The sequence below is a fragment of the Camelus ferus genome, chromosome 23, assembly GCF_009834535.1.
Source record: "Camelus ferus isolate YT-003-E chromosome 23, BCGSAC_Cfer_1.0, whole genome shotgun sequence".
NCBI lineage: Eukaryota > Metazoa > Chordata > Mammalia > Artiodactyla > Camelidae > Camelus > Camelus ferus.
In genome coordinates this window covers 27,398,030-27,416,246 of record NC_045718.1, presented here as the reverse complement: position 1 = coordinate 27,416,246, position 18,217 = coordinate 27,398,030, and the positions used below count along the sequence as shown (strand labels likewise).

At 40.3% G+C, this 18,217-nt stretch overlaps 1 protein-coding gene across 7 annotated transcripts in view; it reads right to left on the bottom strand.

The window, feature by feature from the left end:
• DESI2 (desumoylating isopeptidase 2) overlaps positions 1-17,941 on the bottom strand; it is a 36,093-nt gene extending 18,152 nt beyond the window's left edge. The window contains exons 1-2 of one of the 7 annotated variants that reach the window (XM_032466548.1): positions 17,557-17,941; positions 8,259-8,478 (exon numbers count right to left, since the gene is read on the bottom strand). In XM_032466548.1, the coding sequence (XP_032322439.1) occupies positions 8,259-8,411 (153 nt within the window). In that variant the 5' untranslated portion in view covers positions 8,412-8,478; positions 17,557-17,941. Of the gene's footprint in view, positions 1-7,676; positions 7,792-8,258; positions 8,479-8,585; positions 9,893-17,556 lie in introns of those variants that run through there. The other 6 variants (XM_032466550.1, XM_032466551.1, XM_032466547.1 and 3 more) reach the window with 6 other exon arrangements.
• Between the last annotated feature and the right edge of the window lie 276 nt (positions 17,942-18,217).

The following is an 18,217-nucleotide window of genomic DNA, read 5'->3' as shown; positions in this document are numbered from 1 at the left end:
AGCTACCCTAAAACATTTTCTAATAATACAAAAGATGGTCCAATTAGTTCTTGAACTCTTATCCCAATCAAAAAGCTGTAAAGAGGTTACTTTTCAAATTGCAGACTGCATTCCTAATTCCAGATAGCTAACTTCAAAAATATGTGGAAAATATAAAGAAAAAATGTGGAAAACAGGCTATAAACAAACAAACATCAAGAACAGAAAAAAAAACCCCCTCTAACTATATGTATTCTGGCTGGCTACCTCTTCATATATGAATAGCAGCATATTACTGAAGAAAGTTTTAGAATTTGTTATGAAGGAAATTAGATATTTTTCTTTGGTGCGACTTTTTCTCTGAATGGATGCTGAAAAGAAGAGGGTAAACCTTCCATGGAGAGTTGGTCAGAGCGAGAGATGCTCTCCAAATGTTTCTGTTCCTGTTAGGGCTTCCTAGCTCTATTATTAGAGAACATGCCTGGAAGGCTCACTCTTTCAAAACTGGGCAGGCTGCCTGTGGAAGACAGGCGTTTAATTCAAGGTCAGCAAGCCTCATCGAGAGTCCTTCTGCCTCCCAGTCCTGCCAAGGCTATGCAGACAATATAGATGATGCCTATTTTAAGTGGAGACTTAATGATATAAGTGTAAACAACAAAACAAAAAATTACAGCAATCCCTCAGTATCCATGGGGGAATGGTTCTAATACCCTCGAAGACACCCAAATCCACAAAGCCTCAAGTCCCTTTAATGAAATGGAGTGGTACAGCCAGCCCTTTGCATCCCAGAGATGGGAGAGCCGACAGTATGTGAGGACTGAGTCTTGTACTGAATGATTTCTGCTGTGAAGCTCCCCCCTACAGTGATTTGCTGTTGGTAGTTATTCATGCTGAATATCTCTTATAGTTAAGATTTTTGAAATTAATAGTGGTGTTTCTCAATGTTCCTCTAACTTGGGGTCTCCATCTTTTGTCATTACTTAAAAAAATTATTTATCAAACCATTTTACAAAACATTTCTGGAATAAAAGTCTTCCTACAAAGCTCAACACAGCTTCTCAAACTTGCTATGTGGAAATTCATGCTTTTGCAGAACCATGAAACACTGGCATTTTCTAACAGAAGATAGATCATAAATATGCAACATGAAATCACAGCCAAGAACATGTATCCTTGAAAAACAAACAAACAAAACAAGCTGCTGAACTAGATATGACTAGATGTTAGCAATATTTCTGTTAATTTCTGTTGGGTATGTCTTCATTGATTTTGTTGTCTAAATAGCAGATGCCAAAAGTTTCAAATAACATACTTGGGAAAAACGGATGATTTAGGACAATTTTATCTAAAAGCTTAGCTTTTTATTTGAATTAGGAAGAGACTAGTTTTATTGCTAGAGTTTGGTCCAAGTGTAACAGCACCACTAGTATTCAGGAGACCAGTTGGAGGGACTGTGGCTCTGAGGCAGCTACAGAAGCCGGGATGAGGAGGTTTCTGTAATGACACAGGGGCCGGCCCTGCAGAGAAAGTGCCACACCAGGGCCGCGCTGTGTGAGGGGGAGTAGCCTGGGGCGTTGGGGGCAGATCCACTAAGGAAAGCTATATATTCAAGTTTACCCAGTGCTGACAACTGTACTATCCCTCAGGGGTTATATGAAAAAAATTGGTTTTCATTTGACAGTTAGATTACAGTTTGACTCTTTTCAAACCTTCCCCAACATACCAAGAGAAAACAGTAAACCAGCCATATGCCACCACAAAATAGTATCTCTCAGACCGTGAACAACGGTAGAGTTACCACAACACGTCTACGGTCAACCAGCTACCTAAACCATTCGGTCAGCTTAATCTAAGGCTATCTTTTCCTTAGGGTCAGGTGGGGAAGCCCACAATGTTCCTGTGTTCCAGTTTGGATCACAGAGGCATTGCTTCTATTATATTTGAATTTACTGCAGAGATTACTGCTTGGATAGAAAAAGGTTGATCCAATCATTTCAATGAACAACGCTGAATCACTTGCACTACAGTACAAAGATGATGGGCTGAGTATCAGGAGATGGGGGCTCTTTGCTTTGGTTTCTTCATACATATCTGGAAACTGTCAAAGATACCCAATCTGTCTCAAAAAGTGTTTGATTCCAATTCCAATTCTGGAGCCAGAATGCCTTGGTTCAAATTCTGGCTTCACTATTTACTAATTGTGTGACTTAGAGAAAGGTATTTATCCTCTCTGTTCTTACAAAACAGGGATAATAAATAGTACCTACCACAGAGAACTATTATGAGGATTAAATAAATTAATATGTATAAAGTACCTAAAAGGGGGCTTCACCTATAGTGAACACTAAGTGTTACAAGTAGCAAACACATACATTGATAATATGACCCTTCCCTAATACTTTGTTCTACATACTGGTAAAGGGTTGTATACATGTGTAAATAAGCAGGTCACTTCTGACTATCTGTTAATTCTCAGAATTTCCAAGAATCTTTGGGAGTTGACGTCAAATTCCAAGAGCAGTGGCTCATTAACCTGAATAGCAAACAATGGTAGAGTTAATTTGACTCTACTGTAAGACTCCTATAAGCAATAATTTATATTCTTGAGAAGTATAGATCTGAGTAAAAGGCCTCTGTAAGTAAGGCAGTGGTTTTGTAGGATGCTTATCTATTCATTAGGGACATGAGCAGAGGGCTGGAAAACCAATTTCACTTTGGAGCTAGGACCTTATAGCCTTGTACCTCCTAAGTCCAGGGAGGTGGCAAGTAAGAAGAGGGCCAAGGAAGGGCCCTGGACACATGCTTTACCTAGTCTGATACCAGCCAGCGTCACTGAAGGCTGGCTCTTTAGAGCACTCTAAAGTATTAATATAAGAAAAGGTAAGAAGAAACAATTCAGGGGGAGGGTATAGCTCAAGTGGTAAGAGTGCTTGCTTAGCATGCATGAGGTACTGGGGATTGAACCCAGGTTCAATCCCCAGTACCTCCTCTAAAATAAATAAACCTAGTTACCTCCCCCCACCAAAATAAAAGAATTAAATAATATAATAATAAATAAAACATAAAAAGTTTTAAAAAAGCCTTAAAAAAGAAACAATTCATAGAAAAATTATCATCTTGATATATGTGGAAAGGCAATAAACATATATAAAAAAACTACAGTTACTTTTGCACTCAATCTTGCTTCAATGCAAAAAATTGGTCTGAATACTGCCATTTATAATTTTAAAGCCTTACTTACAGAAGTGAATTGATTGTGCTATATTACAGTCATATATTAAAATGTTAAATTCTTCTAATAGAGAACTTTCATTAAACTTTATTTTAGTCAGTGATTTGCCGTAATAATTTAATAAAATGTTATGCTTCCTATTTGAAAGCAACAACAATGATAAATGCTATCTCTCTAGTCTGGAATTTAAAACACTTAGTATAATCACTTAAGAGTCTGGGCCTGACTTCCTTAAAAGGCAGTATTAAATGATCTAAGCATGACTGTTTTCCCTAAAAAACTAGAACCAGTGTTCATGTGGATTAAAAGCAAGTGTATTACTTAATTTCCCAAAAAAGGTGTTCAGTGAGTAGAAAGGGCATTTCAATTATAGAGTTAAAATCCAGAATAAACTGTGAATAGTGGAGACTGTGGGATAATTACTACAATGCCATATCATATAAAACTGCCCTTGATGTTCATACTCTTAAACTACCTTTGAGGTCTTTTTGGTACCACTGGACTGATTCCAAGATAATTTTACAGCAAATGCTGTTTAAAAAGTAAATCATATTTTAAGTGCTATCTATGATGCCTTAGTACTGGGCTAGTCATAAAGCAGAGAGACAATAAAAACTCACTGAATGAACTGAGATCTTTTTTAGATGAAATCATGAATATCCAGGGCTATGTCTGGTAATTTACTTTATACTGTAAGAAATACATAGATTATACTCTATTACTATTATTTCTAAGAAAATGTCCAATCTTTTCACTACCAGAAAATATTATCTAAAATAAGCACACTGTGCATAGTAAACAATCTTATAGTTACCGGGGGAAAGAGGGTAGGAAAGGATAAAATTGGGAGTTCAAGATTTGCAAATATTAACTACTATATATAAAAATAGATTAAAAAATTTCTTCTGTATAGCAGAGGACTATATTCAATATTTGGTAATAACCCTTAATGAAAAAGAATATGAAAACAAATGTATGTATATATATGTATGACTGGGACGTTATACTGTATACCAGAAATTGACAAACTGTAACTGACTATACTTCAATTAAAAAAAAAAACACCAAAAAGTAAATAAATAAAATAAGCACATCATTCACTTTCTAGGTCTTAGGGGAAAAAAAATCTCTGTGTAACAAAAACATTTTCATTACAATAGTATTTATAAATTGTTAACAGTAGGTATTAAGCCTCAATCTTTCAAAGTACATTCTCTCCTGATACAAAAGATTTACCAGTAATTTTTTAGTTAATAGTGTTTCAAGTCTTGTAAATGTTCTGGAAATTTTTTTTCTTTTTGAGACAATGTAGTCAACTAAACATTTGTACTAAAGCTAGGGTAGCCAAACTTCCTCATTTGCTGGGGCAGTCCCTCCCAGTTTACACTTGCTTCAATATACTATTTAGCCTGCACCCTATTTTATTCTGAAGATTCAGTTTTGATGGTAAAATTGAAGGTTAGCCTAAGGCTGGCCTCCTTAAGGACTGTACTCTGGGTCTTAAGCTCCTAAGCACTGTTCTGAACTCGTAAGTGTGAATATGTGTAACTACACACTTACATGATAACCTAAAACCAAGGAAAACGTGGTGCTATGTATTTTGCACAGAGCTAAAGTTTCCTTCTCTTAATCGACCAGGTATACTAATTTTCAAAAACAAATTATTAAACAACAAGATCCTATGGCATAGCACAGGGAACTATATTCAGTATCTTGTAAAAACCTATAATGAAAAACATGAAAAAGAATATGTATATATATGTATGACTGAACCACTATGTTATACACCAGAAACTAACACAACACTGTAAAATCAACTATACTTCAATGAAAAAAAAAACAAAACAAAACCAAAAAGCAAACAAAAAAACCATTGTGTTTACTGAAGTATCTAATTTCTAAGACCCATAAGCTAGACACAGGATGACTATGTTAATTCAAAGTTATTTAATGGAGAAGAGATTTAAAAAAATTGAATCAACTGTGAATCAAATGCTCCTTGAATATTTTTAAGACTACAGTTCTTTTATATACCCACAGTTTGACTCTACTAGCGATGGTAAGTAGATGGGACAGGGTACTGCCAATTCTTGGTCCTGATACCACATCTATACCATTAAACCAAGTTCTTGGCAAATCACTCATATCAGGCACTTACTTTAGTAGTGTGAAATATTGTGGTAAAACCTTGAAACTCCTTTTAGGAGGCCTATTTGTACTTGACTATTGACTATCCCTGGATTGGGTTCTAAACTGCATGACATGCGAGACAAAGTCTTACTGAATTCTGTATCCTCTATGTTGCTTGGTGTATTTTATTATACTTAGTAGATCACTCAAATACTTGATGTGCTGAAATGCAGCAAGGAATATGTAATGCTTTTCCCTCTGCCCTGTACTTGATGTGACCTATGGAAAAGAGCACCTCCATTCTCACTCATTCAATAAATATTTATTGGACACCTACTATGTGCCAAGAACTAGCACCACAGAAGTTAGCATGATGAAGTCCCTGTTCTCATGGAGCTTGCATTCTTGGCAGTTGTCTTTTAAACTCCAGGTTGCAACCCATTAGAGAACCGTGAAATCATGTAGGGATTGCATTATTTTAAATGGACAAAACATAATGGAATAGAACTTATCAGAGGACCCCACAAATAACAAGGTGTTTCCTGAACATCTGGTTTCAGCTACATGTGTATATACTCAGTATTACATAAAACGTAGTTTTTAGTTGGTCCAGGATAAAACTGAGAAACAGTTCTAGAAGAGTCCCTTAAGATGCAGCTCAGTTTAAATCTCATTTAAAATTTTTACTTACCAGCAAAGCTATAAATAAAGCAAGTTAGACAACTTTGATTCGATAAAATGTATGTGTCAGGGACTCTGTTAGACACTGGGAACATGAGGATGATTAACTCACAGTCCTTGTCCATAAGGAACTCATTAGGAATGCAAACAATCACAATTTGACAAATGTTAAAATAGAAATATTTGTATATATAATAAATTAATAACTCATGATTTAGTTTCTGGATGCTGCTCTAACACATATTTCACTTTCTCTAACTTTCATAGTGATAATAGTCCACATAAAGTATGTACATCACTTTTGGGATACTTAGACAAGTTATTTGTACCCAAGGTCACATAGTGAGTGGCTAAGCTGTAAATAGAGCCCAGGTTTCTTAGCCTTCACCTACAGGTTTTTTTTTTTTAATCACATGACCACTTCCTAATAGATATTCTCATGTGGACTCGATTTTCTTTACATGATCTTGAAGTATCCTGAGCAACTTCAGAATAAGATGGAGATCATTACTATTATTAATTCATGACTTTTCCTGAAGTGTGAAATTACGGTAATCCATCATGTACCATCACAAATAAAAAGGAACAGCCATCACTTACTCTTTGCCTAAATGCCATATAATGTGCCCACCTCATTACTAGTTTAGCAATGTAGAGACCTCCTTTTCTAGGATGATAACTAACCCTCGAATCTGAAGGAGAGGGAAAATCTGGCAAACATTGTCCTTTTAGAAGCCAGTCTGACTGACTTCAACAAGACAACTCTTTCCACACTATTCAGTAGACTAGAACACATACACAACAGATTACACTGAGAACTGCTGGAGACAATTAACATGTTAAATTCTTTATCTGGTGGTTCTTTTAACTTATTGTTGGACAGTGAGCCAGAAATTATAATTACATTATTGTATACAAACCAATCTCAGGCTAAGTTGTTTACTTTTAGTGTCCACAAATATTTAAAGACTTATAAATTAGTTCCATTAAGTTGGAACCCAAGGTGGGGAAAAAGGCTATAAAATTAACCCCAATTTTATACATATACTATGATGGCGATATTGGAAATGGTGTCAAATGTACAACAGTCTGCTTTTAATTCTTCAATTGAGGTAGCACTTTGTTCTGTGTAGTATAATATTCCTTTAGATAAAGTGAAGAAATTTCAAAAATTGAATCACTAAGTGTTGCAACTGCTGAAAGCAGACAAATGGAAGCTCATTTAGCTTCTATAATCCTGCAAATAACAACATTAGCAATAACAATAGCTAACACTGTCTAGTGCTTATCATGTGCCAGGTACCATTGTATGCATTTTACTTACACTGACTCATATGATCCCTACAAAAACCCTATGAACTAGGTATAGTACTATTTCCCCTTTAGAAGGAAACAGAAGCACAGAGAAGTTAAATAATTTTTCGAAGGTCACAAAGCTAAAAAGGAGAAAGTAGGATACAAATCCATGCAGCCCGATGCCAGGCTAAACCACAAAGACAAAGAACTGCGTTACACTCCCTCCTACTACAGATTCTCCTCCTGCAAGGAGAAGGTGGATAACTCGCTGTCCCTGTCTCAGCCCTGACTCTTTCTCATGTCTGTACTCTTGTTCTGAACCAGTGTGGATGGTCTGGGGCTCTCACTTGCCACTTGCCTGGCTAGGGAGATGTGTCAAGATAGCAGAGAGGAGCAGGCCCTGGAGGTGAGCAGCCAGGCATATGGTGGAAACACAAAGCCATCGCAGGTGTCCAGCGGCATGCTTCTCCTTCCTGCAAGCAGCAGCAGTGAACAAGAGGACACAGTGGAGAAAGAAACTGTTTCAGGATGACACGTCTAGGGGAACTTCAGGTGAGTCCAACAAACCTTTTTCAAGTAATTACTATGTACTGAGCTCTGGGAATAAAAGAAGAGTAAGGCACTCTCTGCCCTCAAGCTCACTGCGGAGGGAAGGATTTAGAAATCTATGCTGCTGCATTATTGTTTTGATACCACAGATAAAATAGCAACAGGTCAGAATGAATGGGGATTGAAATATTACAATTCTTGCTTGCTTCCTTATTTGTTAGCCTATTAAGAATAAATTTCTTAAGAAGTTGATTTAAAAAGACATACACTTCCAGGCTGAGAGCATCATGGTACAGTATGGTGGATGGTAAATGGAGGTAATATTGAAGTATCCCACTAAGGCTCCTCAGTTTAAGCGGATAAGGACTGGAAAATATTACAGCATACTCACATGCTGATTGGAATGACAGCAGAGGGGGAAAATTGATGAGACAGAACAGAAGAGAGTGGCAACAACTCTGAGAGGGAAGTCCTTGTATAGGAGAGTCTGGGCTCCAGCACACAGTGGGAGGTTTGACTTCAGACAGAAGCACAGGCAATTCATCCCATTCCATGTAATGGGAGGGAGGCAAACGGTGGTGGTGGAAGGATGAAAAACTTCTCTTCAATTGCTTAAAAAAAAGAAGTGAAATAAGCAGTGAAGTCATCAGCTGAGAGTAAGGAATGGGGAGAGCATAAAATACTGTAGCTGTCTTAAAGAGTGGGAGAGTCATCTGACCAGAGAAATAAGGAAGCACTGCCAGAAGGCATTTAGGGTCCTCTTGGGGTTTGTGGTCATGATTTTAAAGTGAGGTTAGTCCGTATGGCTGTATATTTTTCTCTAGCTGCATCCGGCTGCTGAGGTGTAGAGTAGATGGAGAGTTCAGTTACCTACAGTTGGCAGACAAGTAAGACAGAGGGAATGATTATAAAGATAGACTACCAAATCTAACTAGATAGGGGAGAGGGGAGTAAGGGAGCGATCATTTTAAGGGATTGGCTCACTCGATTGTGGGGGATGGCAAGTGGCAAGTCTGCAGGGCAGGCTGGCAGGCTGGAGATGCAGGGAAGAGGTGATGTCGCAACTTTCCTGGAGGCAAGATTCCTTCTTCTTTAGGGGACTACCTCAGTCTTTTCTCTTAAGGCCTTCAACTGATTGGATGATGCTTTAAATATCTTCATAGTAATATTTAGACTGTTGTTTAACTGAAAACTGGGTGCCAGGACCTAGCCAAGTTGACACATGAAATTAACTATCATAGAAATGTTCACAGAAAAGATTTAGGTAGTAGAGAATTTTTAAAAAAATCACTGCCCAACCATGAGTTCCAAAGAACACAGTGGAAGTTAGTTTAGGGAGAAGTGTTAGATTAGGACAAATAAAAAGAGAAACAGCACTTTCCAGGGATGAGAAATGCTTTTCGGTGGTTAAGGGCACAGATTCTAGTGTCAGAGCACATGGTTCAAGACTGGGCTTTATCACTTACAGGGTGATTCTGGGCAGGTTCTTCAACTAACCCTCAGTTTCATCATTTTAAAAATGGATAATAAGATGAGGGAACGGCTTACTGCAATGGGTGGCATGCAGAAAACACTAAAAAATATTAGCTTTTATTATTATGGGAAAAGACTCAATATTGTACATCTATCAATTCTCTCTCAAAATTGTTCACAAATTTAATGTCATTACACTTAAATTTCCAAATTTTTTTTGACAAATTGACTTTAAATTTTATTTCAATAAATAGTGTCGGCTTTCCACTTGGGAACAAACATGTAAATTGTTTCTATAATTTTAGGCTAGGGGAAGCCTTTCTAGGGATAACATGAAACCTCATGTCATAAAACTTAAAAAAAAAAAAAGAACCATAAAACTTGCGGACTACTGGGTATATAGCTAAAAGGACTGAAGGCAGAGACTTGAACAGACTACTTGTACATCCATGTTCACAGCAGCATTATTCACAATAGCCAAAAGCTAGATGCAAACAATGTCCATCAACAGATAAATGGATAAACAAAATGTAGTGTGTGTGTATGTACATACATGTACATACACACAAACATACAATAGAATGTTATTTAGCCTTAAGAAGGAAGGAAATTCTGACACATGCTACAGCAGAGATGACCCTTGAGGACACTATGCAAAGGCAAAGGTCAGTTACAAAAAGACAAAGGCTGTGTGCTTCCACTTACATGAGGTATCTAGTCAAATTCATGGAGGAAGAAAGTAAACCTGTGGTAAGCAGGGACTGCGGGGAAGGGGAAGCAGGAAGTTGTTGTTTAATAGGTATAGTTTCAGTTGGGCAACATGAAAAAGTTCTGGAGGTTGGCTGCACAACAGAGTGAATACACACTGAGCTACACAGCTAGAAGTGGTGTGTATTCCAATACAATTTAAAACTTTAAAAAGACAGAAAAAGTAAGACATTTTTTCAGAGCCTTACAAAGCACTCCTAAAAAAAAAATGAGTAATAGCCACAAACACTTTGGAATGATAATAAAGGGAAACTGGCCCAGCCATGTACCAAATATACTGTGAAATTATAATAATTAAAACAGTGTAGTAATGAGACTAGAATCAATTCTGTACAGGCAAGAATTCAGTGATATAAGGATGACATCACAATTCAGTGAGGAGAGACTTTCATTTCAAATAATATGGGGTCAATTAGTTAATTATTAAGTTCCGTTCTGTGGCTGGGGACTATCAGAGTTGTGCACTAAAATATATTCTGGATAAATTGAAACAAAATTATTTTCATGTATCTCACTTCCCTTTATTATTATTCTGCCTTTCACATAATTTAAGATTATTTTGGCAGTCTTCTCTTCATATTCTATTAACCAACTGGGTAACACCTATACAATAGTGATGCTCTGAAATTTAAATAATCTTACAGAAATCTGACAGTCAACAAATGGAAAATATAAGTATAACCTGTCTTAAGAAAAATCTTTTTAACAAAAGAATTCATCTAAAATGGTAAGCTCTCCTTGGTATTTAAGAGTATTTAATTTACAAGTTTCATTAAATTCTGTTTTGTTCACTTTATCCATCCTCATAAACGTGATCTTGGGACTGATAATACACAACACCTCTGCAGTTTGAAGGCTCTGTAGTCACCAACCTGTTTGGACCTTTAATATCTGAGTATCTGCCAATCATAAAAGGTTTCCATACTTTACTTTTTGAATACAGCTGACCCTTGAACAACATGAGATCACTTAATATGCAGATTTTTTTCCGTAAATATACAGTCAGCTCTCCATATCCACACGTTCCACACCCGTGCATGTGGAGGGCTGACTATGGGGCCTGGGCATCTCCAGATTTTGGTATCGGGGCAGGTCCTGGAACCAATCCCCCATGGGATACTGAGGGACAACTGTACAAACTTCCCATTTTAAGTTACTAGGTTAAAATATAGTCCATGCCAAGTCAAAAGACTGATAAAAGGGAACACTTTACATTTTGGGGTTTAAAAAATACCTTTCACAGTGTGGTCAGCAGAAGGACTCCTTAAGATGTCCAGATCTGGCCTCCAGAAGCTGTGAATATGCTACAGTACACGGCAAAGGGACTTTGCAGAGGTAGTTAAAGTTACAGGCCTTAAGACATTACCCTGGAATATCCTTGAGGGTCTCATCTAATTATAAGAGCCCTTAAAAGCAGAAAACTTGCTCTGGACTGAGGGAGAATAGATGTGGCAGAAGGAGAGGCCAGAGATAGCCGAAGTGTGAGAAGGACTCAATGCACTATTGCCAGTTTGAAGATGAAGGATGCAGATGAGGAATGCAAGAGGCTTTAAGCATCTGACAGAGGCCTGGCTGACAAACAGCAAGGCATGGGACCTCAGCCCTACAACTGCAAGCAACTGAATTCTGGTAATGACCTAATGGGCTTGGGGGCAGATGTGCCCTGAAAGCCTAGGCCGCCTGACACCTTGCTTTCAACCCTGTGAGGCCTACAGCGGAGGAACAGCTTAGTCCGCCAGAGCCGCTGACCTAGGGAAGCGTGAGGGAATGAATCTGCACTATTTTAAACCACTAAGTTTTTATTACTGTGGGAATAGAAAACAAATATATACAGAGATTGGGTTCTTTTCTCTTATATACTAAACCAGAAAAAAGGGAAGAAAAGAAAAGAACAGAAAAGAAAAAAGAGCACATACTATCAGGGATAACATAGAAGGGCAGATTTTTTTTTTTTTTTTTTTTAGCCAGACTCATGGGTCATGAGTGGTAGGAGAGTCACTGGCCCAAGAAATATACTTGATACAAAAAAATTAAGATTAGTTCCTATTAACTAGTTAATCTTGCTAAAATTCAGGAACTGACAATGTTTTTGGATGGATCATCTTCCAAGGAGTGATTAAGATATAAGTTCAAAAATAAACAGGCTAAGAACATTTCTTTAGTTCCATGGTGTTTAAAAAAAAAACAACCCCGTGTCAAAGAAGAATATTTGATATTTTTCCTACCCCGTTCCCATGATCCACCCCCGCTTCATTTGGTCACCCTATTCCAACAATCAAAGCTAAAATTCAGCAATGTACTAAGTAAAAGTATAAGGAAAAAACCCAGAAGTAGGTATTTGACACAGGAGAAGGAGGATCAGATGACATTTTCATGCCATTGAAGTATTGGCACCATTCCTAATAAAACTGCGTGGTTAAAATCCTATTCATTTGGTAAATATTTACTTACAAAACACCGTCTAGTGTCGGGCCTGTTCTAAACACTGGTGATAGTATGATGCTATCAAGGAACTTACAGTCTAGCGGGATGCACAGAATTATAATACATGCAGTGACCGAGACATGCAGAAAGTACGAGGGCACAGAGTTCAGCCAAGTCTGACGGATAAAGGCTAAGCCACGGCCCAAAGGAGCCAGGGGTTAGAGACGGTCAGCGCTGGAACAGGACATTCCAGATGGAAGGATCAGCATGCACAAAAGATACTGAGGTGTGGACCAGTAGAGCAAGCCTGTTCAGATAACTTAAAAATTTCACTGCGTGAGCCTAAGAGTATGTGTGGGGATAGGGGGCGGGAGGGGGCTTGTTGGGGACTGATAGGAAACGGGCTTTAACAGTCAGGGGCCAAATCATAAAGGGCATTAGATTTTACCCTGGAGGTGAATTTTAAGCAGAGAAATGGCACAACCATTTACGTTTCAGAAAGATTACTTTGGTCACAGAAGGGAAGATGGACTAAAAAGTAATACTAAAGACTGCAACTAGTAAGAAGGCTATTATATTATAGAAACAGAGATAATGAGGGCCTGAACATGAGAAGCAACAGTGGAAATGGGGATAAGGGAACCAACTGAAAGAATATTCAGAAAGTAAAACATGTGAGAGACATCAGAGGTTCCCAGCTAACTGCCATTCTGACTCCCTGCCTGCCTTCCCCACAACTTACCATGAAGGCCTGAAAAGCCAGACACCCCCCTTCTCAGCTTCATCGCAGTCACATGTGAGTCAATTCTGGACAATCTCTTAGGAAAGGAGGGTGGCTCTGGCAAAGCCTTCCCCTTCTATTTAAATGACAGAGGTACATGAGGAACAAGGGCCCATACACCTGTCTTCCGATCCTGCTGAATGAGGATACTGTGCCTGGTGCTAAGACAGTCCCTTTACAACTATGAAGGGACAAGGCAAGAACAGAAGCCAACATGCTGAGGATAGCAGAGTGGAAATATGGAAAAGTCTCGGTCCATGACGACCCGGCTGAGCTGCTGAACTAACCTAGGGACTGTTATCTCTGGATTAAGTATCCTTTCAGTTTAAGCCACTGACTGTCAAGCTCTCTGTTACTTTCAGATAAAACTGACCAAACTAAGAGACAAGGCCTGGTAAATTGAAGGGTTTGCAATCAAGAGGAATTTCATTTTACTCCCAGGGTTCTGGCTTGGGAAACTGAGTAGAGGAAGGTGCTAGTTACCAAGACAAAATGACAACACAAGAGGTACTCGGGTTGGGAGTGGCCAGAGTAATGGGGAAGGGTCTGAGGTGGGGAAAGGAGGAAAGGGAAAAAAATCTGTTCCTGGACATTCTGATTTAAAGTTATTATGGAATCATGTAGGTGAAAACTATGTTTAGATGAGCCTGGAACTCTTTAACTAGATCCACAGATGTACAGGAAGTCAGACCCTGTCAGGCCTGCATGAGCTCACGCTCTCTTGGAGAAGGCTAACGGAGGCAGGAGGATCAAAAGAATGGAGTCCAGACAAAAACTTTCTCTTTTGAAGAGTCCTAGGAAGTGCTTCTTTTCTATCACAACTCTCAGGATGTACAGATCCTATTTAAAAATAAGAGAAAACTGTTTATGGAACGAATCTACAAACATTATCATGTTATTACATTTTTTATTTTATAAAAATTCATTAGTATAATTCATCAAGATAATCTGAAAAACACAAATTCTGGATCTATGACAAATGAAGACTTTGTACTAAAGTGACTATACCAGAGACTGTCCCAGCAACTGAAACTGATTTGAATCATGAATCACATGCTTTACTATCTGTACCAGTACATTAGCAATGTGTGAATAACCTCATTCCCAAGACTGAAAATAACTCCAGGACATGTTTTATTGGCGGTAGATTACCCCACAGTACAGAGAGGAACATAATCACTGAGAAGGCAGCAAGCAATAATTGAGCAGCACTATGTGAGATTAAGTAACCTTCTGAGGGGATACTACTCCTCCATGAGAAGTCAGATGACCCTGATACGATTATTTTCATATATGTGGCAGAGTTTTGGATGGAAAGAAATGATCAGCGGCTCCCAATCTAGTGAACAGGAGAAAAACAGCTAGAGTAGGCAACAGTCTCACACAGAAAGAGGCCCAAGGGCACACAGCAAGAGGTCCCTATACACAGTGATTATAAGCACAAACCAAAGGTTGATTTTCATGCTTACAAAGTTTGGACCAGATAGACTAGCTGATGTACTGCAAAGGCAGATGACAGCAATTCTCATCAAAGGCATTTATGATGAACAGCAAGTACTACCAAAGATAAAAGGAATTTGCCCTTGACATGAAGCAAAAATGCTTCAAAAACCAAAACTGACTTGAGAAAATGAGTATAATAAATACAAAATTGTAGCTCAACCCATTGGCCTTAACTCTAAAACCTAACTCTGATCACCCTGCTCCCTACCAAGAAAACTTCAAATGGTTCCCCACTCCCTACCCCGCCTCACAGATGCCCCCTCAGCCTTCACTGCAGCCCCAAACTAATAAAAGTTCTCACTGAACTGAAAGTTTTGTCTCCCTACATGCGTCCTACACGAGTCATACTGGACCAGCTGGTTATCTCCCAAATCTAACCTGTGCGTTCCTACTCCTGCACCCCGTTCACGCTGACTGTTCTCTGCCTGCAGAAACCCCACCAATCCCCCAAGTTCTGCCCCCTGTATCTTTCAGCAGTCTCCTCCTCCACATCTTGTCCTGCTTGTATCAAAATCATGCCATTCTGTTTTGAATTGTTATTACTGTTGCACCTCCCCTAAGATATTCTAAATTCCTTAAGAAACGATAAGTCATTCATTTTTGTGATTTTTACAGGGTCATAACTAAATAATTGTAGGTTGCTGAATTAGTGACATAAAACACAGACCAAAAGCCCTCATGAGAACCCACAAGTGCAAGTTCGTAAGAAGACTAATAATTCAGCTATTTACCATTCTGATTCCTATGTTCCTTCTCGTCCTGCTGATAGGAAAAAGCAATATGTAAGAAATAAATATAGGAATTATTCATTAGAGAAGATAATGAAATAGACCGTGGTCTAGAAATTCTAGATCCTATTCGTAGTTATCTGGACAGGTTTAACCTACCCTTTTCTCTACTTGCTTCCTCTGTAACTACCTACTTCACAAAAGTGACGTGAAGATCTTTGTTAACTAGTTAATATTTTTAACATCTTTCAGAACACTCCTCCCTTTAACGTACTGGTTTGAATAGCATCTCTAGCTTTTCCTACACCACATAGCAATCATTTTTGTGATTTATAGGATACCTGAAGTGTAAAGAAGCCCATTATATGCCAAAAAATATATTTTCAGTTTTATTTAAAAAGGCAATATGCTCTCTTCCTCTACTTTCACAGATTTCTTTTAGGCTGTGAAACTGTGGCCCTCTGGTCATTGCATAATCCTAACTGATAAAGGGGTTTATAATCTAGAAGAAAAAGCACACTGTGCTCTCAAGAGCAGAATATAGCAGACGGATGGTTTGTAACAGTCTTCATGAACAAACAAGAAACCAAACTCAGATCACTGAGGGGGATGGGGGCACAGAAACATTAAAAGGGCAATAAAAATTCTTGAAACATAAAGGCATCCACAGCTATCCACAAAAAGTTTAAATCTAGACAATTAGTTTTTAACCAGTAACACAGCCCAAAGACCTCACAAAGTACCACACTCTTCTAGAATCTCTAGTTCTGATTATTCTTCTCCGTAACTTTTTCTATCGTGTTCCACATTTCTCAGGATAGTAACCTACCTTCCCTTCACCTCCCAAGTTTATACGTGAACTCAGCTGAGACTCACGTCCCCAGCAGTCTCTATGCTCTTCGGACCTAATTCCCAGATTGGCATGGGAATTCCTTCCTACTCAAGATGTTACACTGTAAATTAAAAAACTTAAAAACAATGCAAGGGAATAAACAGGTAAGATAAGTGAATGAGAACCAAGGTTCCTGACCTCTAGTACTTCTGCTCATCTGAATCTTTAAACCAACAAAAACAATGATGGAGACTTTTTCACTTGTCAATCCATTTTACAAGAAATTTTAAACACTGCAGGTAGAGGTAACCCCTTATAAAACAAAAACTAATCAACCAAAAGCAAACAAACCTAAGCATGCATCTGACTGCAACAGTTAATTCTGTACTGGGTTATCTCAACCGCAATTACAAGGCAAACCAATCTTTGGACTCGATTCTATGTGCCTGCAGTACTCCAAAGTTATATGACATAATAAACAAGTTCGTTCCGTCCTCTCCAGTGGTCACGTCAGATACCTGTTGCATCACCTGGAAGGTGGTCTCCAGAATCTAGGAAAGGAGCGGAGCACCACTATGATCCCTAAATAATTCAGCTGGGCTATTTTCTGGATAAATTTTAGCCTCATTCATTTTAATGAGGTTGCCTTGGGGGCAAGGGGGTGTTGGCTCCTGTTCATCTTTGGCTTCGACAAGCGGTGACTTTCTGGACTTAGAGGGGCTTGGGAGTTTCTGAAGACTTGGGCACCATGAAAAGAGATGTATGGTTCGGCAGAAGAAGAGACAGACGGGAGAGCAGGCAATCGGAGCGGGAGAAACGGGGCAGCCCCGCAGTCCAGTTGGAGTGGGAAGTCCGATCCACGATGAAAGCTTGGCGGAAAGGACACTGCTCGTCGGCCGGACGGTCGGGCCCAGCCCAGGGTCCGGGCCAAGTTGGGGCAAGCGAGAGGTTCAAGGAGAACCGAGTCTTGCAAAGTCCTGGGGCAGCCCGGGCGACGCTAACACGCGCGAGGACGTTTACGGGGATTAAAAAAAAAAAAACAAAAAACTCCCCTCCCCCCATCCCGAAGAACTAAGCGGGAGGCGGCGACGCGAGGCAGGGAACCCGCGGGGCCGGTCCGAGCCGACCCGCGGAGGGATGCCGGCCTGGGCCGGGCTCGGGCCGCCGGGGCCGTACTCACCATGTCGTACACGTTTAGCACCACTAACTGGTTAGCCCCCATCCTCCTCCCGGCGGCCGCCGCCTCGCCCTCCAGCCGCTCGGTCTCTGCGGGGCCCGAGGCCGCTCCCACCCCCGCGGGCGCTTCGGGGGGCCGGAGCCGGGCACTAAGCGCACTGCCCGGCCCGCGGCAGCCGGGGCGGGAGCATCGGGAAGCGGGTCGCTCCCGGGCGCCGCCGACTAGACCCTCCGCGCCTACGGGGTCGTACCGCAGGCAGCCCGCTCCGGCTCAGGCACCTCCCACGGCGGCAGACACGTGGGGGAAGGCGTGGCCCGAGCGAGGGGCGGGCGCCAGGCGCCCGGGGGCGGGGCCGGCCGGCGCCGGGGCTGGGCCCGCCTGCGCTCTGGCCTCCTCTGCTGCGCTCGGACCTAAGATGGCGTAGTCTCAGCCTTCTCCGCCCGGGAGGACCAGGGTCCCAGAAAGACTATAGTTCCCAGCATGCAGTGAGGAAGCGCAGAGGCGGAGTGTCAGTAATGCGGTCCTTCCTCGGGGCCGTCGACGACAGCTCCCAGCATGCTGCGGGGGCCCGGCGCGGCGGGCCAGGCGTTCCCGGGAGACTACAGCTCCCAGCATGCAGTGCTTGCGGTCGGCACTCGAGCCCTTGCTGTCCGTCCTTGAGGGC